The 25,000-nt window shown below is 44.1% G+C and overlaps 1 protein-coding gene across 1 annotated transcript in view; it reads left to right on the top strand.

Annotated features, from left to right (window-relative positions):
• The window catches only part of LOC143121733 (1,4-alpha-glucan-branching enzyme-like), a 103,719-nt gene that overhangs the window by 29,408 nt on the left and 49,311 nt on the right, over nt 1–25,000 (top strand). Inside the window, exons 7-10 of the mRNA XM_076282298.1 lie at nt 1,286–1,495; nt 12,819–12,934; nt 13,610–13,737; nt 15,622–15,720. Of these exons, the coding sequence (XP_076138413.1) occupies nt 1,286–1,495; nt 12,819–12,934; nt 13,610–13,737; nt 15,622–15,720 (553 nt within the window). The remainder of the gene's footprint in view (nt 1–1,285; nt 1,496–12,818; nt 12,935–13,609; nt 13,738–15,621; nt 15,721–25,000) is intronic.

The raw sequence follows: 25,000 nt of genomic DNA, 5'->3' as shown, positions 1-25,000 counted from the left end.
CTGGGGATATATGATGATCCAGTGATGAGCAGAGTGACAGTGGATACGTCTTAGAGGCAGTAACATGAGCAGACTACTCTCTCTCGCTCACTCTCTCTCTCTCATACTCTCTCTCTTTCTCTGTCTCTATGGTAGGTGAGCATTGGAAGGGGTGATTTGAGCTCAGGTTCTTTTCTGACCCCATGTTCGATTAAAGCCGCTGAATGTGGGGTGCAAGCCAGAACTGGCCTACAGTGAAGATGAACTGATTGGTTTTACTTGTTTGGTTGTTTGAGAGTGTGTTTGTAAGACATGCAGTATTAGATGATGTGTCCATGTGATGTGTGTGTGTGTGTGCTTGCTTGCGGCATGTTTGTGTGTGTGTTTGTATGTTGTCTATGAAGTCACACAGACTGCACCCATGCACCCAAAAACATGAACTGAGGCAGTGAATGCATGGACAGATGCACACACATAAACCTTTATACATGCACACACACACACACACACACATAAACACATTAACAGACATGCACGTGCGCGCGCACACACACACACACACATTAACTGACACGCACACACACACATACAAAGGACTAGACCAAATTGATGCTGGTTGGCTCTGGGCACATTTTAATATTGACCATACAGAATAGGCCCTCACAATCAATGTAGCAACGTTTTTGGCATCAGCGTGGTGATGAGAATAGATTTTCTGCGGCGGCCGTGGCTCACTGTGTTGACGAGTGCGTTGTTGTCTACCTTATCTGAATTTTCACTGTTTTCTTATAATGTTGAATCTATCAATTCATCCTCCTGGCTAATGTAAAACCACAGGTCTCTTACAAGCCCCTCTCAACACAGACAGAGGTTGCTACATCTCTTTGGAGTCTATGTGTGTGTGTGTGTGTGTGTGTGTGTGTGTGTGTGTGTGTGCCAGTGTGTGTGTGTGTGTGTGTGTGTGTGTGTATGTGTCTATTTGAATGTATAATGTATGTAAGTGAGATTGAGACCTTGTGTGTCTATTGAGTATGTGTGTATCTGTAATGTCTGCCTGTTGTCACATGTGTCCATTGTGAGAGCCTTTGCTGCCATCAATAGTCAATATGGTACACCTGAAGAATTGATCTGTTGAAGGCAGCAGTGTGTGTGTGTGTGTGTGTGTGTGTGTGTGTGTGTGTGTGTGTGTGTGTGTGTGTGCATGTGTGTGCATGTGTGTGTACTGTATGTGTGTGTGTATGTGTGTGTGTGCCTGTGTGTGTTTATGTGTGATGAACTCTCTGTCTTCCCCTGTTCCCCTGGTCAGTCGGTATGGCACTCCCGAGGAGTTGAAGGAGCTGATTGACATGGCCCACTCCTTGGGCATCATCGTGCTGCTGGACGTGGTGCACAGCCATGCGTCCAAGAACACGGAGGACGGACTCAACAGGTTTGACGGCTCCGACTCCTGCTACTTCCACGCCGGGGAGAGAGGCGTCAACAAGCTCTGGGACAGCCGCCTCTTCAATTACTCCAGGTGGGCCAGTGCAGGCTACTGCATACAAATACACTCAATCACATAAACACACACGCACACACACATGCAAACACACACACACACACACACACACACACACACACACACACACACACTCTCTCAAACACACTCACACTCACACACATGCAAACACACACACACACACACACACACACACACACACAAAGACAAGCTCAGTCACCCTAATGCACACACTCACTCAGCAACTCTCATGCAGTCATTCACCCTTTCACACTCAGTCAGTTTTTCTCACACTTTCTCACAGTCTCGCACACACACACACACACACACACACACACACACACACACACACACACACACACACACACACACACACACACACACACACACATGAATAAGGCTTGTCAACTGATCTAAACTGAGAAGCACCTCGTTTGAACCTGACAAAATAAGGGGCGGGGGTGGGGAATCTGCGCCTGGGGCCCCTCCAGCTGAAACGAAAGTGTCTCATTTTTGACTGATTATATAAAATCGAAAAACTTGCTGACCGGCAGAAAGGCATTTCCCAAAGCTCCAGCACTCGGCAAACTAAACCACCCAACCAACCCCCCCCCCCCCACACACACACACACACACACACACACACACACACACACACATCCCACTCCTTGCAGGCTGAGCTCAAGTTGCTGAAATTAGCAGAAGCCGTTCCCTAATGCAACAATCTGCAATCAGCTTTTAAGCCCAACGGCGGCTCCCTCCGATTTCTTTGGGGAGCGAAACACTACCTGAGGCTTGTGCAGGTTGCGTGGGGGACGTGCAGATACTTTATTTAGACTTCAGAGGCGTGTGCTGAGTAACCTTGCTGTTTCTGTTTGGATACTGCAAAAAAGGTCTCCAAATTGGGCGCTCTTCTCTGTAAAAACAACAGCAACAAAAATCACTATTTTTGAGATGCTGGGTGACCAATGGGATTAAAGATGGTCATGATGTCATCTTGATAGTTCAGACTCAGTAAAACACAGTCAGAAGTACCACAAAATGGCTGAATTGTTTGCATGTGTTGTGTTGCAGTTGGATATAAAAAATTGCTAATAGAAAATTGTACCAAAGTACAAATCTAGTGGATCAAATCTCAGCAGAGGCTGGTGGGAAAAGCGATAATCTTTGATGTCAAAAATCAAAAAATTTCACACATCTGACTCAAGTAAACAAAAATGTTCACCTGTCTTGCACCATAAAGTCAAACCAAAGCTCCTTTAAATGAATTCGGATGTGTCCATGTGGATTCTCATGCTCATGACTAGTGTTTTAAGGTATCTTTTTAATATTTGATTTATTTCTGAATAGTTTTACATGCTCCTGTATCATGGTGTGGGTAAACGCGCCTGCAGTCTTTTAGAGAATATATTTTAGCTGAGCTGTTTATCGAGTAGAGGTTCTATTTATGCTTCCGAGAGGAGGGAGAGTCAAAATTAAAAATCTTCTTCAGCTGGATGTTGACACACAACTTGTTTTTGTCATTAATTATTCACACAACCATTCCATTCGTTTCTTTCTACAAATGTAGTGGACATTGCTGATCGACCTCCCCACCCCAAACTTTGTGTAGAGCCACAACTCTAAAAGTTGTTGAGTTGCCTCTTGCATTTTTGTTTTCGTTTTGTTTTCATTTTGAAGTTGCTCAACGTTTTTCAAACACGCTTCATGTTTGAAACAGCTTCCATAATAAGAGAGCTATTATACGTGCAGTCAGAGCCTCTGCAGGTCCCAGTCATTAATTAGGCAAAAGGGTGTTGTCTTGCAGTAATTACAGCACATCAGCAGTTTTGTATGTTAATAATAAAGCATTTTTCCACTTATCTGAAATAGTAGAATGCTAATGCAAAGTGCTGAGAGCAGTACTTTAATTAATTTTCTCTTTCGACACCATTGTGCCTGTTGCGTTGGATACATTAATGAAAACAACAGGCGTATTTTATGGCTATGATGGCAGAAGTTAGCATATTGCTCTGATAATAGCCTACCCACCTGTGCTTCTCCATGCTGTTTCCAATCATTACTTTTCTGGACCAGCTGTTAGTCCAATCCTTTTGCAAATTCGCTTCCTATCGAAAAAGTCAACTTCACACTTAACTTAATCTAAAAGGTGGAGAAACAACAGTGTTTGAAGTGTCGGTTCCCTGTACTTTTAGACTGGCAGCCTTTCATACGTGTTTTTTTTCTTTCTCCCCACTCTCATTTCGCTTTTTTTTTTTTCATTTCAAAGGGAAAAAGGTCTTAAAAGACTTTAAAGGCTTTAGCAAATTTTCCTAAACTGGGAAAAAGCAAGACTAGGGTCTTGCTTAGAGTTGAATGCCTCTCTGTGAGCCTTCTGCTCGGCGCTCGAAGCTCCCGATAGAGAGATGTTTCTTTTATGCCTCGGGCAGTGCACTAATCTGCACCACGCTCTCATTGATATTATGGCGCAGTCTCCCGTCTCTGACGGCAATTACCTAAATGTTCAGGGTTTGGAAATCTGCTTCCTCAAGCTGAAAGTGTGGAGGTCAAGTTATTGCTTGTTTTTTTTTGTTTTTTTTGGCTACCCCTCTTTGAATGTGTTCTTCCATTTCTTTTTTTAATGGTCTGTCGTGTCAAAATGCATTTCAGCATCTGTCCCTGTCTCGCAATCTTAACAGTGTCAAACAGAGAAATTAGAATGTGAACAAAACAGAACAGAAAACTCATAGTGTTGTGGAGGTTGGATGCAGTGATAGTGTATCAATCACTGTAATTGAAAGGCTTTTCTCATTTGTTTTATTTTTTTAATTGACAGGCAGGTTTTATTAATAATCTGTATAATGTCCACCTCAGAACTGCCTGTTTACCCTGACTTGTAATTAATAGTTCATAAAGTATTGGAAGTGGAAGCAGCATAGTGTAGCCCATTTAATTTGTTGATGTTGCCAACATATCCAGACTAAACTTTACCGGTAATTAAACCCTTGTGGGTTGCACTCTTAACAGAATGCTCTGTACATTTTGAAAGCATGTGTTGCTGTGTGCGTTTGTGTGTTCACTGTACATGCTTTTTACAAAAGTGATTATTTTACTTTTTTTCAGGGTTTGTCTGTGTTCAGAATTGATAAATAAATATATAATTTAACAATGGGCTCCCTCATAGCACATTTATGTTATTTGAATTCCGGCACAAATTAAGAAATACCACACTCATTTGTCTGTTTGCGTCGTACATCGTGACGGCTAATTAGCGAGACCCATAAAGGCCAGTGCATGTTAGCTTTGAAGAGAATGATCACTCTTTCTTTCTCTTCTCTCTCTCTCTATCTCTCCGTCTTTCTCATACCACACTCTGGAATGATTGTTCTGATTATTTATGGGAATGTTTGCTTCCTTCAGCTGCGTTTATTCTTGAGAGTTCATGTTTTTTTTTCTCCCATCAGAAACTTTCTGTTGCCAGAATAATAATTTGCCAATTTTCCATTTTGCTTGACTTGAGTAAAATAAGTAGCATGAGCAATAAGTAGCATGAGCAACAACTAGCCCCGTTAGACTAGACTGACATAGGATATGGCGTATGATTTTATTACATGTGAAGCCATGTCAGAATGCAGCACAAGAGTTTGTGTATTTGCCCCTCAATATTGTGATCCTCCTTTGCTTTGGTCTTTGTTGCGATGTATTCATTCTGAATACAGTTTATTTGTTAGCGTTTTCTCATCATAGTACACTTGAGGATGCTGTCATTCTACTGTGTCTCTGTACTGTCCATGTGAATTCCTTAACTGGAAGACATCAGTGGTTATTGCCGACACATTCAACTTTTGCCAAGGAGGAAGATTTGACGGGCTGCACTGTTAAAACAGACTGTGTGTTTAATGAAGCTGACGCTTAGTTGAAATGTGAATGCCGGTGACAGTTCTAATTGGTAGATGTAACCACCAAATTGTCCTGACAACTCAATCTCTTTCTCTGTTCCTGTCTCTCTGTTTCTTTCTTTCTCTCTTGCTCCTGTGTGTTTTGTTCATCTGTGGGTCACTCTTCACAGATCAAACACAGAAGGGAATTTTTTCGCTCTCTTTTTTCCCCTGCAATACATTTTTCATCAGCTTGGCATCATGTCGTAGCCCGAACAACAGTCCTCCATGGTTGCAAACATAGTCAGTGGGGTTGGTAAGGTTCTAACAGACTTGTGGTGTGTGACTAGTATATATCGCATTAGGTTTTGGGTTAAAAAAAAAATAACAGGGATGCTAGGCTGTTTTTTTTTCCTTCTTCTTCTTCTTCTTCTTTTGTTTTCTTGTTGGGGAGTTTGCATGCTCTGTAAATTACAGGAGAAAAGCCAGACAGTGAAAAGCCTTTGATGAGAAGCCTATGCCTGAGTCCTCGTCATCTCCGAAGAAATCTTGAGGCGCCCCCGCACAAAGTGGGAGCGAGTGTTCTCAGAACTCGGCAAACAATGCGAGCGTCTTTCCAGTGCGAGTAAACAAGGCAAGCGACCAGCTCATGCGAGCGGATCATTAGAGAGGCAAACTGAATTGCATTATGGGTAAGAACCCACACCCATCCACCCCCCCCAGTCACACCATGCTCAGCATCCCTCTACTTCAGTCACCGCCGGCAGCCCATGACCCCTAATGGTCCCCGCACCGTAAACAAAAATCTATCGATCGGAAGCGTCGCACACTTTTAATTAAGTGTTTCTCTTTATCCCACTCTTGCTTGGAACTGATTCCTTCACGCTTTGAAAAGGAGCAAGGATGGAAGGTGGCTGTGCTTTTATCCCTGTGTGTGTGTGTGTGTGCATGTATGTGTATGTGTGTGTGTGTGTGTGTGTGTGTGTGTGTGTGTGGAGAGAGGGTTGTCAGGCACCACTGTCTAGGTGATATCAAATGCTTCTTTGAACCTGTGTCTATTAGCCATGTGTTCAAGGAAGCTCCGGCGTCCGAGACATTATACAGCGTTTAGTGTGCGACAGGACTCCAGGTAACGAGAGAGCGAGAGAGCGCTGGACTTGTGGGTCATTACTTATCGAGCTCCACTGCCATCAGTGGGACTCATTAGGCACAAAGCTGACATATGCCACAACCAGGAGGCAACTGAAGAGTCATTTACAAAGGCCCAGATCAGAGTAGCCATGTCAGACAGTCCATTTGTCTCTCTCTCTCTCTCTCTCTCTCTCTCTCTCTCTCCCTTTCTCTCACTCTCTCTCTCACTTCCTCTTCAGTCCCAGCCCATTGCCGGTGTTCTTGCGTTGGATGTTTGAAGCAGCCTCTCCGCTTTGCCCACAGTCACGAGGATAAATTGCTTCGTGCAGCTCTGCCCCTTTGCACCGCACAAGCACTAATCTTGCCACGATTTTTTAATCAACAGACTTTGATATCGATGATCAGAAGGCAATCGCCTCTTGAGGAAAGGAGCAAAAAAACAGTGAATGACTCCTGTTTCATGGATTCACTTTCACTTCAACCACCCCACCCCATCCCCCCCTCCACCACACCACCCTACCCACCTCTTGTCTCTGTCTATCTCTCTCTGTTTCTTTACACTCCTTCCTCCACCCACCTCCATTCCCCCCATCAATTTCCACTCTGGCGTCTGCCTCTCTTTTATGCCTAATGCTTTTTAACTGCTGTCACAGGCAGCGAGGTCACCGTTCCGCCGTGAGTCACCTCAATTATTACACAACAATTTCCACTGCGCCAACAGAAGGAGAAAGATAAGTTATGCTCCAAACAGTCTCTTGTAACATCAATGACCGGGGAAATGAAATACCTGTACAGTATATCAAATGAGGAGGAAGCGTTCGACACCCATTGCCACCACTTTCACATTTTTTTTTAATATTATTTTTTATTTCTCCTATCTCTTTTTCTCTCTTTCTCTCTCTCTCTCTCCCCCTCTGTCTGTCTCTCGCTTTTCTAATCCAAGTATTTTCTGCTTGACTGCATGGGCCACCATATATTAGCAAGATTTAGGGGCAGTTAGAAATGAAAGCTGTCTGCAATTGCTACTGTGCTGTATGCGGACTGACAATTTATCAGCTGCTGCGAAGCTTTGCATACTCTTCTGGGATGAATACGACCCAAGGTGGAGCCTAGACATGATTGAATTACAACTTCTGAGCGTGGAGAGCAAATGGCTCCCTGGCCACATCACCAAGCTGATTACATTTCAGCTCTATGATTGGTGTAGCAACACGTTTGAGATGCCGAGACCTACACCACATCGAACCAGAAGCAGAGAAGCACAGGACCAAAGTCAAAGATCAAAAATCCTTTTTCACTACAGTTCTGTCAATAGCTCTATCTGGCAGCTTTGAACAAATTCATAATGAATCATTATACTCCGTACATTGAGCCATGATCTCCGCCAAGGACGCTGCATTGCCATGCATTGCGCTGCATTGCCATTGAGATAACATAGTAAAGAACCAATTTGCACCTCCAAATGGTCGGTGACGTACATTTGTGACACGAGTTTGTGTGAAAGAATAACAACCATTTTCAGAGCTGTGAATGCAAATAAAGATGTTTCCATTGATTATCAAAATAAGGGTATGAATAATTTTAGACATGCCATTTTTCATAAAAATGTTAAAAAAGATGAAAATGCTTCTTTTACTGATTCCATGTTTCTACCACATTGTCTTGCAACCTTTTGACATGTAGCAGTGTCCTTTTCAGTCAGAACAAACACATTGGTCAAGAGAAAATCAACATGAATTCAATATTTGCCAGGGGTATGAATAATTTTGTTCTTAACTGTATACAGTATATGATGTTTTAACCATGTTGACCACGTTAACTAGTTGAACGACATTGAGTTGCATCTACTGGTAAAAGACGTTATGGATGGCTATTTTCTCTGTTTCTCGTCTGCTCTCGCTACTTTTGTGGTAGATATCTAACCAGCTCGCCTAGATCCAGGAGCATCATTATATGCCTTTCAATGGCACCCTAATGGGATATTTCAAAAGAGGCACAAGGACATCTCCTGAGAGGGAGTAAATTAATCCGCTGAGCCTCGGCAGAGCGCTGAAGGGCAGGAGGTCTTCCTCTCCACCAGCCAGTGCCTTTCTCCTCGCCTTGAAGCACCCCATGCCTCGTATGGATCCGCTTCAGAATGGTTTGATCCAGACTGTTTAATCCCCACCCCCTCCCATACTCTCTCTCTCTCTCTCTCACTCACACACACACACACACACACACACACACACACACACACACACACTCACACACACACACCAAACACACACACACACACACACACACACCAATACTGCTTTTTTACCCCATCCATCTTCCTCGTCAGACGACATGTGACTCGCGGAGATTGGACAGTAAAACCCCAAGGTGGGGATTCGTTAAGGGGCTGAGGTCTGGAGAATTCCGGCCGGCCCTTTGTTCATCCATGCCAAACATGTGGTCTGGAACATCGGATCCCCCGCCGAGTGTTCCGTCGGCAGACGTGAGCGGATGTCCGGTGGAAGGCTTGGGCTAATGTATTTACTGGCCGTGTATACCAGGCTTGGCATGACCCCAGGTATTGGATTAGCATGGTAGAAAATGAGAGCAGTCCTATATGAAACTTCCTCCACAGCCTGAGCAGGAGGCCTCCTCCTCCTCCTCGTCCTCCTCCTCCTCTCAGTCGCCCCTTAATTTCCGAAACGTCCAAATGCCCCATTGACTCAGGAACCTCTTTCATCACCTGGCTTAAGTGTACATTATGTCTGTGCCGTCCTGACGGAAGCCATTTGCTTAAATAAGTAGATGACAGAGCAGGATTATAATACACGATATCGACGCTGACACTTTCGCAATTTATTCCTTCGACGGATGCAGTGTGATAGCCCACAGGCAGGGGGGTAGCGGGCGACGACGGCGATGGCGGTGTTATTTCTCACCTAATAAACATGCCGGATGCAGCTGGAGTTGTCTGTTGGTTGAATGCGCCGGGATATGGAAACGGCGGCGTCACGGGGACAGGTCCGCCGCTGAACCGCGGTAAATGAGGTGCCATACTCGTCCCATAGGGTCCGACGGCACCGCATCCATCAGTCTGTCAGCCCGTGTCGCTTCCGCGTCACGCCTCCTGTGAAATGACCTGTCAGCCCGCGAAATTTATTTGTTCTTATCTCAGCAGCGAGACTGTAATACGGAGGACACAGGGACTTAAATCATCAGCGCAGAAAGGGGTCCGGAGTGGCTTACCTTGCACACCCACCCTTCCACGGACACGGCATGTAAATGAGGTCACCTAGTTTCACCCACCTTAACCTGGGTCTCTGTGAGTGTCTGTGTGTGTGCTGGTATGTATTTGGGGACACGTTGGGCTTTATTTTTGGCTTTTTTTTTTTTTTTCAAGAAACATGCTAGCGCAGCTAAATTAACTCAGGAGTGATTTACACCATATCTCAGTGTTATTATATTTTTGCTTCGAGTGAATGTCAAGGTGGATGTGAATATGTTTCATCACGCCTCGCTTCTTCAGAAATGTGGTGCTTGGTGCAGCGCGCCAAATTAGAGAAAGTTATTAACGAGGAACTTCATTGATTTTTGTGTGTGGAAGGATTGTTTCTTCCCATCAGTCAGCCGATGCAGAGCAACCTGTTAGTTCGGTTTATCTCGCATCAGCCCCCACTCAACAATTCTGCTCTCAAATTACTTTACAGTCCAACAGGCAAGTGTGAATAAAGCTCTGAATTAAAGCAGGGGGGGGGGAATACACATACACACACACATTTACACACACACACACACACACACACACACACACACACACACTCTAACAGGCACTCTGTGTGCTCCCACTCTTTTAAATGGCGAGCACAAGTTTTCCCCCTGGCCATTTTTTCCGGTATTGATTAATAACAGTGCTTAAGGCTCTCCACGCCGGTGCCGGGCACTTGCCGGGCCCCTGGCGTTTGCCGGCCATTATCTCGTTCCCGAGAGGACGTATTGTGGTCTGGCCACATTTTTTATTTATTTTTTGTTCCGTGGGGCGCGGCATCGGAGGAGAGCCTAATCTATTCATCACGCTCTGGGATCCTACTCGACCGCTGTAGCCATACGCTTATCGAGTCGTGGCAGGCCTGCCGTTGTTGGACGGAGGTGGCGGTGGTGGGATACGGATGGCAGGTGCCGAGGCCTCGTGCCGATTCATACCTTTATTTACGCGATGGCCTCTGGGACTGCCGCAAACTCGGTCTTTCTGTCTCTCTGTCTCTCTGTCTCTCTCTTTCTTTCTCTCTCTCTCACATTTTATTTGTGTGTATTTTTTTTTTTAGCTTTGCCCAGACGTGTCATGCAGTTCTGCCCGTGCATCAAATTCAAATTTCAAGGGAGGGGGGGTGGGGGTGGATGGGGGGGTGCCTATTGTGGTGGTGTGGGGAGGAAGAAAAAAGGCGCCAGCCCTGGCTCTTGGCGTCACACCGAGGGGGGAATTCATCTCTTGCCAGTGGAACTTATGGCCCATCTATATATTTCACTCCGAATTCATTGCTGCTAAAGTGTGTCGAGGCGCATGCCAGGGGCGCAGCGCGAATGTAATGCATTGTGCCGCATCCAATGATGCTCGAGCTGCCAAGACATTGTGCCACTGGCGCTGAAGACGAGGAGATTGTTCTGTAAAGTTGCATTAAGAGTTGGTAACTCTGAAAAATCGCACCCCTTTCCCCGGTTTAAGCACCATGTGACAAGAGGAGGGATTTTTGGATTATGAATATCTTTGAGCCTGACGGCATCTCATTTGTGGTGAATTGTGAGCGGAGAGATAATTTGTCTTAAGGAATGAGTCCATCTGTTTGATTCATTGTGTCGCTCTCTCCACGCAGGCCCGGTGAGCCCCGGTAAATAAGCAATTGTGGCACAACATTCCAGCTCATAGCTCTTGTTGTGCTAATGCAGACATTGTATACGGCCTCAATGGTATGAGTAATTGTGGACGCGCGCGTAACACGTCTGTTTTCTCAGTTCCCACTGAATAGCCGACGGTTTTGGGAAATAATAGAATGGCGTCTCCATTCTTTGCCGTTGCTTTCCACTCATTTGGCCCCTGCCGGCGTGATTTGTTTTCGTGTGCACGGCACATAGAGCCGGAGGAACTCTCCCACTTGCATGCCAAGCCAATGTTTCTATGGCAACGCAGCAGCACTCACAGCAGCGGCAGCAGCCGTTGCTCTTGGACTGGGAAGACATCAAGGATGCTCGGGTCCCAACATAAAAACTAAACTCTTTTCCCCTCTCTAACACCCCCTCCACCCAACCCAACAACCCCCCCACCCATCCCCCCCGTCCCAGATCCAAACCTCCTTCCAAAAAACCTTCTCTGAGGGTCAGCCTGTCTCAAGTGGTCATTACCCAATGTCCTTTTTTTGTGTATGTATTTTATTTTCCGTGCAAGTCAGCATCTTCAGAACTCGACTCCCAGTAGGTCACCCTGTGTGCCGTGTGCTGGCTGGACTAAACTGTCCTGAGTGTGTCACGGCAGGCAGCCCAGCACCACTCCGCAGTTCCGTCCAGCGGGAATGGCTCTGTCATTGATCTCCCCTGCCCAAAACCACCACCGCTGCCACCGCCGCCGTCGTGGCGCTCACCTGTGCGCCCAGGGCTGCCCGGCCGGAGCGCATGCTTAATTGACTCTTGGGCGAAATCCTGTCAATCTGGACAGAGGAAAAACAGTGGGTCTGTGGGGTCCTGTGGAGGGGAGACAAATCCCCCCAGAAATCAGTGACATGGGCCATTGATCTCGACCAGTGAGAAAGTCAGAGCAGAGCTAGAGAGAGAGAAGAGCGAGAGAAGAGAGAGAGATAGAAGAGTGGAGATCCTGCAGAGGTCTAGACCTCCACCTACCATGCAACAGAAACTGTGCTGTTGACTGCAATGGCACTCTGTTCTTGTTTGGTTTGTGGGTGCATAGCAGGTTAATTTAGTGTAATGTTCAGAGGAAAGCTCAACAGATACTGCTCTGAAAATGTAAATGATTCAAACACATCCCGTCACAGATTTGTATCCCTGTTTAGCACCTGCAATTGTGTATATAGTTTATGTTTTGACAGCCTACCCCTCCCCCCCCCCGCTCTCTGTATGTGTGTTTGTGTATGTTTGTTCGTGTGTGTGTGTGTGTGTGTGTTTGTGTGTGTGTATGTGTGTGTTGATGTGACTCTGTGTGTGTGCTTGTCCATTTGTATGTGTGTGTGTGTGTGTGTGTGTGTGCATGTTTGTTTATGTGTGTGTTCCTTTGTATGTGTTGATGTAACTGTGTGCATGTGTATATGTTCATATGAATGTGTTTTTTTTATTGTGTGTGTGTGTGTTTGTCCTATTTTTGTCCCTCACAGCTGGGAGGTTATGCGCTTTCTGCTGTCCAACCTACGCTGGTGGATGGACGAGTATCAGTTTGACGGCTTCAGGTTTGACGGCGTGACCTCTATGCTTTATCACCACCACGGCATTGGTGAGTCTCTTTTATCGCCGCCATAAGCTGTTATGCCCCACTGTAGCGTTAGCCTCATAACCTCAGCAAGTTTCAAGGATTTCTTTTTTTTTATGGGGACTTTTAATGCTTTTCAGGATGGAAGGAGAGAGAGAGAGAGACACAGATAGAGAGAGAGAGAGCCATACTGAGAGCTTGAACAGCGTGAGCTTCTTGTAACAAAATTAGCTCATGTCAGTCATGCATAGAAATAATTATGTAAATTGCTTATGTATAGCTGGGGTGTCTAATAAAAGTTTGGGGGAACACAGCAAGCTTTCAAGCAGGCAAGTAATTAACAAGCCGGTCAAATGCAGCTGCCTTAATTCTGCTTGACTTTTGACCAAAACGTCTTTGAATCTCTCTCTGTGTGTGTGTGTGTGTGTGTGTGTGTGTGTGTGTTTGTGTGTGCACATATGTGTGCATGTAATTGTTTGTATGTGTGTGTGTGTGTGCGCGTATGTGTGTATGTGTGTGTGTGTGAGAGTTTTGCTTGTTTCTGTGGCTGTATGAATGTGTGTCACGAATACATTATCTTGCGGGCACATATCTGTGTAAGAGGCCTCTTGTCTGTTGGTGGGATTCCTGTTATTCTCCATAATTTTCACAGACGCTGTGTTTGTGTGTTTGTTTGTTCGTCTCATTTCCGTGCCGCAGGCGTGGGTTTCTCTGGGGACTACTCGGAGTACTTTGGTCTGCAGGTGGATGAGGACTCCCTGGTCTACCTGATGCTTGCCAACCATATGCTGCACACTCTCTTTGAGGACTGCATCACCATAGCGGAGGTAATCTCGTCTTTATCCAGGCAGAGATCCATCGCATTGTTTACGTCCGTCTCAGTCACGCATGTTCTGCTGCGATAGGAGCCGGAGCGGAGCTGGCCAGGTTCTGGGTCGGATTTGGGCCAGAGCTGGACTGGAACGTGGGACATATAGGCTGTGCATACAACGTACACGGTGTAGAACTCCTGCTCTCATACTCTTCATGAATAAACACACACATATACACACACACACACACACACACACACACACACACACACACACAGAGACACACACACACACACACACAGACACACACACACACACACACACACACACACATATATACACACACACACACACACACACACACACACACACACACACACACACAGACACATACACACACACACACAAACATACAGAGAGGGAGGGAGAGCACGTTCAAACTCCCTCTCCCACTGACATGCAGCAGATGTTTATTGTAGTAAGGATGGAGGGGAGTCTCTGCTTTTATGGTTATTTGTTTTTGAATGTGTTGTATTCGATGACTGTATGTGGGTCTATCTCTGTGTGTGCTCTCATATGAAGGAACACACACACACACACACACACACATACTCCAGCTTACTTAGAATCCAACACACCCAAGCAAACTGCAGTGGTGACAACTATGGCTCCTAGTTCTACCACCGTAAAGGCGAATTAACCTCTACAGCCACACGCACACAATACATTCAATTACTCCAGCGTGACACTGTCTCCAACCATGATTAATGAAAGCACTTACTGTCCTCGTTACTATTTCCCTCCTAGCCTGGTAATTAATGAACAACATTCGGGCCTAATGGCATTTTGCTGTTGTTTGGATATGTGTTTCCTTAAATGGGATTTTTTTCCTGTCCTTCCTCTCTCTCTCTTTCTTTCTCTCTCTCTATGTCTCTCTCTCTTTCTTTTATTCCCGGCAGAACTGTATGACACAATATAGGTGGTGATGTCATTGACGCCCCACTTGTAAATACAGTGCAGGGGTTGTGGGGGGTCCTTGGCTCCTCTAGGGTTGGCGGCGCGTTCATTACACTGCCTCAGACCAAGGAGAGGCCAGGTTCACTTTGCCCTGAGTGAATGAATGCAGTCCTGTGCATTTGCAGCCCTTTGCCTGAGCCAGTGGGCAAGTTTTGTTTTTCTATCCGAGCCAGCCTGCTCTTCAGGGAAAACCTACAGTGTGTTTATGCACTCTCAAGGGTCTGTGATCAGCGCGCTGCTGGAGGTGTTTGATTGTATGAAGTACACATGAAGCTGTGATGCCTCCAGGATCACAGATATGCCCTCAAGAGGTGTGTGTAGTTTTATCTTTACTGAGACAAGAATGGAATGCAATCCTAGTTTGATGTACTGTAAACACAAGTGGTTGCAGTCTCATAGTCAAAAGCATGAGCGGTATGTGGTAGCTCGTACACTAGACACAAAAATGGTATAAAAAAATGGTAAAAACACACACACACACACACACTGTGCACCTCTTTCTACTGCCCAAGATGATTGTCCTTGTGGCAGTGAAGAGATCTGGTCAAGTCGTTTAATAATAGAGGATCGAGCTGGATGGCCCCTGAGGTCAGCTCCAGCCAGTATGTGAGAAAGTCTGCTTTTGCTGCTGCTGTGTGTGTGTGTGTGTGTGTGTGTGTGTGTGTGTGTGTGTGTGTGTGTGTGTGTGTGTGTGTGTGTGTGTGTGTGTGTGTGTGTAACCCTCAACCCTACCCTCTCCCTGGAGCAAGCGTCATCATCAGACACGACGGACAGCAAAAAGAGAGAGTGTGCGTGTGCATGTACCTTTGTGTGTGTGTGTGTGGTGTGTGTTTGTGCGTGTTACTTATCTTATTAAATGTTGGTTGACTGTTCTCTCTCTAGGATGTGTCCGGGATGCCAGCCCTTTGCCGTCCAGTGACTGAGGGAGGCTGCGGGTTTGACTATCGTCTCGCCATGGCCATCCCAGACAAATGGATCCAGGTAGGACCGCCCTTTCTTTTACCGTCATTTCACAGCTATTATCCACGGTTTACACATTGATTTTCTGTAGCCCTGTACTTAATACCCAGGGGCAGCATATGATTTCTTTTGCACCAGCCACATCCATAATACCACACTGCTCGTCTGCCTGAAAGCCCTTTTGTGCTCAGGCACAGTGACACTGGACATGGCCATGGATGATGTGGCACATAGTTGGGAAATGGTGGTACTTTTCACACCGCCATTCACATAAACATACACAGTTTCTGTCTCTTTCTCTTCCTCTTCCATTTCCTACATATATATGCCCAGTAATAAACACATTAAAGTGGTCATAGTTAGCATACTCTCCATACTTGCCATAATGAATTGGAATGAGGGTCGTAATGCAGTGAGTGAATTCATGGAGCGTGATATTTTCAGCCTGTGTCTCCAAGCATGTTATCAGGCGTTCCCCAACTTTGTGCTTTGCCTGCTAACAAGCTGTCACCTTCTTTGCTTTGCTTTCTGACAGTTTCCTTTATAGCGGGAGGCTTCCTTAGATGGTTGTTATTGTCTTATTTGGCCCTACCATGATTGTCTCACAAAGGAAAGAAAAAAGCAGATGTTTCTCTCTCTCTTTCTCTCTCTCTCCTTTCCTTTCCTCCTCTCTCTCCCTCTCCCTCTCTTTCTCTCTCTCTTGCTTTGCTCAGCTCTCCTCTCCTCCCTTGCTCTAAACCCAGTGATGTCATGCATTAGTTCCACCTCTTGGTTCAGCAATTGAGGTAATTAGCCAATCCAGATGGCTGAAGTAAAATACAGTGGGGGGGAGTTTGGACTTGCAGGACCCGGGCTACTCTCCTCTGGCTTCAAAAATAAAATAAAAGTAATTAGTGGCGCAGCAGCGCACCTGGGCAAAGGGGCTGCACTGCAGTGACCCCTCTTGCTATTCCAGATGTGAGGTGCACACTAATCCGACTAAAGATCTCCATTCATCCACTGACCTCCAGCACCCTTCCACCCTCTCGGCTCCCCTCCTCATCCATGGCCCGGTGTGGTGAACTGTCAGGGAGGCGCCTGCTTGATCAATGGAGCACCTTCGAATCAGAGGCAAGCGGCGGGTCTAATAATGTGTAAGGGTCCAGAGGAGGGGTGAGGTGTCCAATACCTGACAGTCCACTCCATCACCTTAAGCTGTGGAATGTTCTGGCAAATACCACCCCCTCCCTCCCATCCCCACCCCACTCCAAAGAAAACAAGAAAGAAAAAAACACATGTTCAGGCAGTAATTGTTGGCATGCTGTTCTCCACCGGGAGTGTGAGGGTTTGTACATACAGAGGCAGGGTGAGGCCTGCAATTGTGTGTGTGTGTGTGTGTGTGTGTGTGTGTGTTTGTGCGCGTTTGCCAGAGAAGCTTGGGGTGTAAGCAAACCCTCAGAGATGCGCTCACCGCATGATGAATTCAGAAGCCACGGGGGGCCACTGCAAAGGAATGCTCACAGCCACCCTCCTCCTCTCGGCCCAGCAATCTGTCTGCTTACATAGGTGTAACATTTACCACAAAAAAGAATAGAAAAATTAATAACTTTTTCACTTTTTTAATTTTTCCTTGGAGTATATCAGATCACCTTTGTTTCCAGGAGCTTTAAAGATTTTCTGTTCATCTTTGTAAGCAGAAATTTAAAACATCGCACAGTGCAGTCGTCGCTAGTGTTGCATTAGGTAGGTGTGCTTCATTTAGCCGATGTATTGATCTGTCTTTTGATGGTTACACAGGGGCTTTTTTGCAGTTAGTATTCAATGGAGCATGCTTCATTAGAAGTGTTCTGTGGGTATTTTCTTTAATCATTTTGTATTTTCAGAGTTTCACTTCAAACAGTCTCGCACTGCTCGGCTGTTAATGTGCCTATGCATATTCATGGAGGAAAAAAAGAACGATCCAGCCTGCTTTTCAAAAGCTGTGAGAAAACATACACACACACACACACACACTTTCATGGCCAGACTATGTTATTCTTTCCCAGATAACCGTTTCCTGCTTTTTAAATTAAGCAGTTAAACTTTTTTCATATTTCTTTCTGGGAACTTGCCACCACCAACAACTACTTTTCACATTGTTTTGTAGTGTCAGGGCACTGTGAAGTTTCTAGAAGACTAAATCTGCAGTGGTAGTGAGTTAGCAAAGAACGGGGTGCTGTCCTTCAGTACCATATGCGTTTTAATGAGGAGAAATTGTGCCCTATGCCGCTCAGATGCTATACTTAACAAAAGCCACAATGAAATGCTTTCTCTCTCTCTCTCTCTCTCTCTCTCTCTCTCTCTCTCTCTCTCTCTCTCTCTCTCTCTCTCTCTTTTTCTTTTCCTCTCTCTCTGCCCTTCTTTTTATCTGTCTATCTATCTATCGATCTATCTATCTATCGATCTATCTATCTATCTATTTATCTATCTATCTATCTTTCTATCTATCTCTCTATATCTTACTTTATACTATAGCTTTTACCATATAGAAGCATATGCAGAAAAGCACGTCATATGTTATTGTACACACCCTCTTTTTCTCCGACCCCCTCCTGTTCTGTTCTTTTCTTCTCTCCGCTCCCTCTCAGCCTCACGCCTGCCCACCATTTCTAAATGTACCAAATGTGAAGAGGCCATGTAATGGGTTAGTATTTAACTGGGCAGCAATTGAATTAATGGAACAGGCCATTTTTTTTTTTGTTCTTTTATTTATTTTATTTTTTATTTTCCCCGAGCTCTCCCGTTCCGAACCTTCTCCCATCTACATTTAAGTGCTTCTTGCCAGGATTAGTAATTATGAGCATCTATAATGGGCTACCTAAATTAGCCCCAGGTCTTGCTGTAAAAAGGAACTAATACTACTTTACGAGCCTTTCCCCTCTCCTTTTTTCACTTTTCCCTATAAGCCAAAGGCCACTTTTCCTCATGTTCATCTATCCAGCCGCTTTTTGCCATGTTCATTAATCTGAGGCCATACGAGTGAAATTCTTTTTTTTTTAATCACCATTCCTCAATGATGCAAAGATCTCTTTTTTGTTGTTTGAAAGTATTTTTATACAATTGAACGTGCTGATTGGTAGTTTGGATGAATATGCATGTCAATTAACTGGGAATGCACCATTGCAAAGTCGGTTTGGTTGCCAGGTTTGTTTGGCAATCGCGTAGGAGTTCGGAAGTCCGGAAGTTGAAATGATTTTTAGTGGTCTTGATCAAGTATGCCCACAGCATGGCGAAGTGCTGTCACATCTTTTTTTGAAGCCAATTGACCTGTCGCTAAGCCCCGCCCCCCATTGTTACCGTGTGAAAACTCGGACAAACCAGACTTGATTAGAAATACATTGTGGACAATGGCAGCTGACAGTATATGAAAGCAGGCTTTGAGGACGTTTTGGTCGAAAAAGGATTTACTTTCCTCCAGAAGCTATCAAAAGGGACTTAATTATGCTATGAAGTAGGGGTGGGCGATATGGACAAAAAATAATATCTCGATATTTTTTGTGATTTTGACGATAACGATAATTAGTCGATATCCTTTAAAAAATTGTTTTTGTTAAAGTCTGAGTTACTTTACAGCTCATTATTTATGAATAGCATCATTACAATAACCAATAACCTAACCTGTGACTTTTTAACCAAATCAACCAATGCATTGTCACTCTATGACACTTTTCAAATTCTGCCCCCACTTGTGTGTGTGGCAATGGTCTAGCCAGCTACATTAGAGAAGATGAATAGGCCTAACAGTTTCCCAAGAGAAAGTCTGAAGCTGAAGTTCCTTTCAAACCTTTACATAGGATTCACTGTAAAACTAAGAGCAGACCAACAGAGTAGCTTACATCTCAGTTATTTCCTTCTATGTTTTGTTTTAGAGCAATCATGTAGGCTAGCATTCCAAGTTACAGAATAGAAACTAATGCGTTAGCTTATGGCTAATGTATATGAGAAATCTAACGGTTAGCATAATCGGTAAACGTAGATATTTAGAGCGAACTTTAGTCCATTTACAAAAGAGTTACATGACAATAGTTATTTGTTTACAACTGACGATTAAAATACTCAAAGGCTAATGTTTTCTCTCCATATAATACCGTGTAGGAAAAAACGTGACTGTCTCATCAATGCTACTTGAACAGAAGTAGCCGCATAAAATCCCAAGTAGGCTACTCTCGCTGTACAAAATAAACATTAGGCTGAGTGGTACAACCAGAGCCCGTCTACGGAGAGCCTGACCACTCCGTATTAAGTCCCATTGTACCGAATTTTGGTTGCAGTTCCACCAGAGTTCCACTGGGGGCGATCGCCATGAGTGCAGAATGAATGGGAGTCAATGGAGCTAGACGGCTAAATTTGCCTCTTTCACCTGATTGTCGTTGACAAATCTCAGATTTGATTGTAATTTGTATAACTTCAACATGGGTTATAGGTCAAAAGTTGAATGAACGAGTACTTATGTCCTTTTGATTTCTTACAGGTTGGGTCGTTGTTGCCCATAACACGCTAGCATTGTGCTAATGAATGACGTCATTGACATGTTTGAAAGGCTTTTTAGAACAATTAAGTGACTTTAAAAAATATAATACTCAACCAAGTGTATTTTCTTTGCCTCCCCTTTCGAAAACAATATTCAAATTACTTGGAAAAAAATTATATCCCGAGAAAAGTGGATTTTGAGGGGTACAGCTCCATAGACCTCCATGCATTCTGCACTCGTGGACGAGCGCCCTCATGTGGAACCACAGAAGGAACTGCAACCAGTTCAGAACAGTTTAGAAACCGGAAGTTTTCCGAGAGTGGCAGTTCTCCCCTTATTAGACATTCTCTGGTACAACGTTGTTAGTAGGCCTGTTAAACTCGATTCCTTTTAAGGATCCGGGTTATTCTGAGTCACTCACTAAACTGATCCGGGTTGAACGAGTCACTTGAGTCAGTATTGCTAAATCGCAAAGAAATTCAGTCCTACGTTCAAGCAGTGCAGTGGGGTGCTTCATTTCGTTAAGTGCCTTCTCATGTTGGATGTGGATCCTCCATGATTTGAAACCAGGTTTTTGCAGTACTTGCATTTAGCCTAAGAGTTTTGGTCTCCTGGTCAAAGTGCATCCACACATTGTTCATCTTTTTGGTGCTCATGTTCAGAAACTTTGATCTTATTGACAGGGAGGGTAGCCTATATTATAATAATTAATTATTTGTTGTTGTTTTGTTAACAATAGAAAATTTGCCTAGGTCTAATGCTACTCTGCTACAATGTTTATTACCACTACTATATACTAATAGCAGGCTACTAGGAATCTATTCTAATAGGTATTATAGGCAGCTAATACTAGGCAACTAATATTATTAGCCTATTAATCATAGCTATACATATATCATGTTAGGTAGACTAATATAATATCATATATAATATAATATAATATAATATAACATAATATAATATAATATAAAATAGCCTAATATAATAGCATCAAAACCTCCACCCACTCACGGGAAAGAAAGCAGTTTGAGCCAGACTGTTTATTTATTGTCTTAGCCTAAGCAATTGACTTTCAATGTAGACATAGAAACAGGAACATAGAAATGCCCTGCAGTGACTAAATTATTATTATTATTATTATTATTATTATTACTACTACTACTACTACTATTCTCATTAGGCCTATTATTATTATCACCTTGACACGAGTAGAAACTAGGCTACTTGCTCGTCTACAGATCCACTCATGACAACTAGCCGGCTGATTCGGCTGACTCGCACTCATAACAACAACGTAACCGGCCCGCTTGGCTGATCCACTGGCTAGCCTACTCTCCATACAGAGCTTGCAATGTTTCAGACTGTCTTCGCAACCTAATTGCATTTTAAAGTAGGCTATGCGTGCAGAATATATGTTATTTCAGAAGTGAACGCATGGCTTTTGTTGTGGATTTTCTTTTAACCTTGACGAGGAGTTACTCGCTCCTCTAAAGATCCACTCATGACAACGTAGCCGGCTGATTCGGCTGACTCGCACTCATAACAACGTAACCGGCCCACCCTGCAGATCCAACTGACCCGGCTAGCCTGAGCAGCTTGTCTTCGCGACCTAATTGCATTTAAAAGTAGGCTATGCCTACGTGTAGAACACTGTATGCTATTTCAGAAGTGAAAGAATGGCTTTTGTTGTGGATTTGCTTTTCACCTTGACGAGGAGTTACTCGCTCGTCTACAGATCCACTCATGACAACGTAGCCGGCTGATTCGGCTGACTCGCACTCATAACAATGTAACCGGCCCGCCCTGCAGATCCAACTGACCCGGCTAGCCTGAGCAGCTCCATACAGAGCTTGCAATGTTTCGTACTGTCTTCGCGACCTAATTGCATTTAAAAGTAGGCTATGCCTATGTGTAGAACATTGTATGTTATTTCAGAAGTGAAAGAATGGCTTTTGTTGTGGATTTGCTTTTCACCTTGACGAGGAGTTACTCGCTCGTCTACTGATCCACTCATGACAACGTAGCCGGCTGATTCGGCTGACTCGCACTCATAACGTAACCGCCCGGCCCAGCGATCCGACTAACCCGGGTATACAAAGCAGCTCCATTAAGAGCGTGCAATGTTTCGGACTGTCTGCGCGACCTAATTGCATTTTTATATGCTACACATCTATACACCAAATCTAAAGTATGCCTAGGCTACATGCAGAACATTGAATGTTATTTAAGAGGTGAAGAATGGCTTTTGTTGTGGAATTGCTTTTCACTTTGAGGAGGAGCTACTCGCTCGTCTACAGCCACTCATGACAACGTAGCCGTAGCCGACTCGTACTCATGTAGCCTAACCGGCTGGCTGATCCGACTAACCCGGCTCTGCGGGAAGTTAACCAGTTATCTCAGACTGCCTGCTCACTCAGTCGCTTGAGTTGATTTGTGGAGTTGTGGTTATCCTACTTACGAAATGGTTACATTTTTGGCAGATATGATGGCTAGTAGGCTAGCTAATGTTGCAAGAGGTTTGTGTGTGGCGCTGTTTATCGTTTTAGATTGAATTGTAGTAGGACTCAACTGATCCGAGTTAATGATACTAGAGACTCGCGACTCGTGGGTTAATTTAAAGATACGGGTGAAAGATCCGAGTGAATCACGACTCAAACAGGCGTAGTTGTGAGCCACTAGTGATCACGTGACACTTGCTCTGCTGCACTTCTCCCGCATAGCCTACCTCCTGGGAATGTATGAGTCTTCAGTGCATGATTTCGAGTGTTTTTCCCCATACGTATTTTAAATACTCGATAATGTCAATTTGCACATCATTAAAACAACAATCACGATATTATCGCAGACGATATATATCGCCCACCCCTACTATGAAGAGGTGTATTCAAAACTTTAGAATACATACAAAGTGACAAGCAGTTGTGGCGAGTAGCCGTGCAAATCACTGTGCAAAAACCACTGACGTTATTGCTAGCTAGCTAGCTAGTGGAAGATTGATACTAAGATATGTTAGGTTACGTTAATATTTGATGTAGTAAGAATATAGTAGTTGGTTAATGAGCATTTTCATCTTGGGATTTAACAGGGAACCTGTGCCCACGTTGTTGGCTTAGTAGGCTGCATTACGTCGAGCTGTTGCAAACGCGAGAGACGTCCTGTAGGCTACTGTTGATGAAAATATACCCCGTTTTCTAGCCTCTCGGGGTACTGGCTATCAGTATTACACGTCCCCCTGCAAAATGTTTGACCATGGTTATCCGTCGGGGTTTTTTGAGTTAATAAACTACATAAATAATCATTAATTTGTCATTTTATGCCTCTTCCCTGTTGTTTCCTATGGAGTTGTCCGAGCTGATGTCCGAGTCCCGTTGAGGCTGGACTGTCATTGGCTCATCAGCGTTCTAAGGGTGGCGCTTAGCGACAGGTCAATTCATGTCAAACAAATCTTTGTAGATTCACATGTGATGTGAGGTGTACATATTTGGCTTTAACCCTAGCAACCACCATAGCAACCACCATAGCAACCAACTAGGGCTGGGACAACGCGTCGACGTAATCGATGACGTCGACGCAAAAAATAAGTTGACGCAAAATATGCGCGTCGATTCATCAAGCATAACGTGTGCTGCTTAATATTTTGATCAAAACCGGCCAGCACACATTGATGTTGTACTATTTAAATTAAAAATAAGATAAAATAATTTAATTGAGCTGCACTTTTTACTCACACAGCCTTTCCTCGCCCCGCCCGCTCTCTCTCGTAACGAGCCAGCTGCTCCTCCTCTGCATGTGCATTTAACAAAATATTCACGATTGTTGAAGCACTGCATAGAACACAGTGGGCTAAATTGCTATTAAATCCGCTTAGCATCGTGACCATACAGCACAAATTTGTTCAAAACTGCTGCATTAAAGTTAAAGTAAACTCTGCTAAGGTCTTATCACAACATAGTACATTGAGGAGACTAAACTAAGTTAAGTTACAGTATGCAATCAAGCAGTATCACAAAGCTAATGTTAGAATACTGTTTGGATGTCAAGTTTAGCATGCTTACTTACAGCTGCTTGTATTTCGTTACTCATGCAGGGCTCATTTTATTGACTCTGAATGTTTGCAAAATCCCGATGTAAATTGAAAGGTGTTTTCCAAGACTCAAAAGTGCTTGTCCCAAGGAAGTACGAACCGTTTTGAACTAACTATGTTATAAATTGCATAAACACATCAGCAGCCTTTTAACTGTGTTAATGTTAATTGCAAGATGTCTTAAAGTGACAGGCACTCAATTAGACCTATACACTACTGAACTTTATTGAATGCTACCTCTGACTAAGAATGCATTACTTTGCACTTGTATAGTCTTTTATTTTGGAATCTTAAGAGCAATAAACATATATTGCAATGTTAAAGAATTCATGTTTAATTCATTCAGATATGTAAATAAACATGTATAAGTTGCTATTAGCCAATTAATGAGGAGATAATCGATAATTGAATCGAATCGAAATCGAATCGGACTGAAAAAATGAATCGTTAGATTAATCGATGCATCGAAAAAATAATCGCTAGATTAATCGTTTAAAAAATAATCGTTTATCCCAGCCCTACAACCAACATGATTACCCTAGCAATGCCTTAGCAACCACCACTATAATGTAAACCTAGCAACCACCATAGCAACCAACATGATTACCCTTTCAACCAGCATAGCAACTGTGTTATTTAACATAGCAACCACCATATGTACCCTAGCAACATCTTAACAACCATGCCAATTACCCTAGCAACAACCTAGCAACCACCACTATAATGTG

Source organism: Alosa pseudoharengus, unplaced genomic scaffold (assembly GCF_046254945.1).
Source record: "Alosa pseudoharengus isolate Yale_2024_CS ecotype anadromous, Long Island Sound unplaced genomic scaffold, YU_APseudo_1.1 YU_APseudo_1.1_scf_13, whole genome shotgun sequence".
NCBI lineage: Eukaryota > Metazoa > Chordata > Actinopteri > Clupeiformes > Clupeidae > Alosa > Alosa pseudoharengus.
The sequence above is the reverse complement of the archived record's forward strand: the minus strand, read 5'-3'. Positions and strand labels throughout refer to the sequence as shown.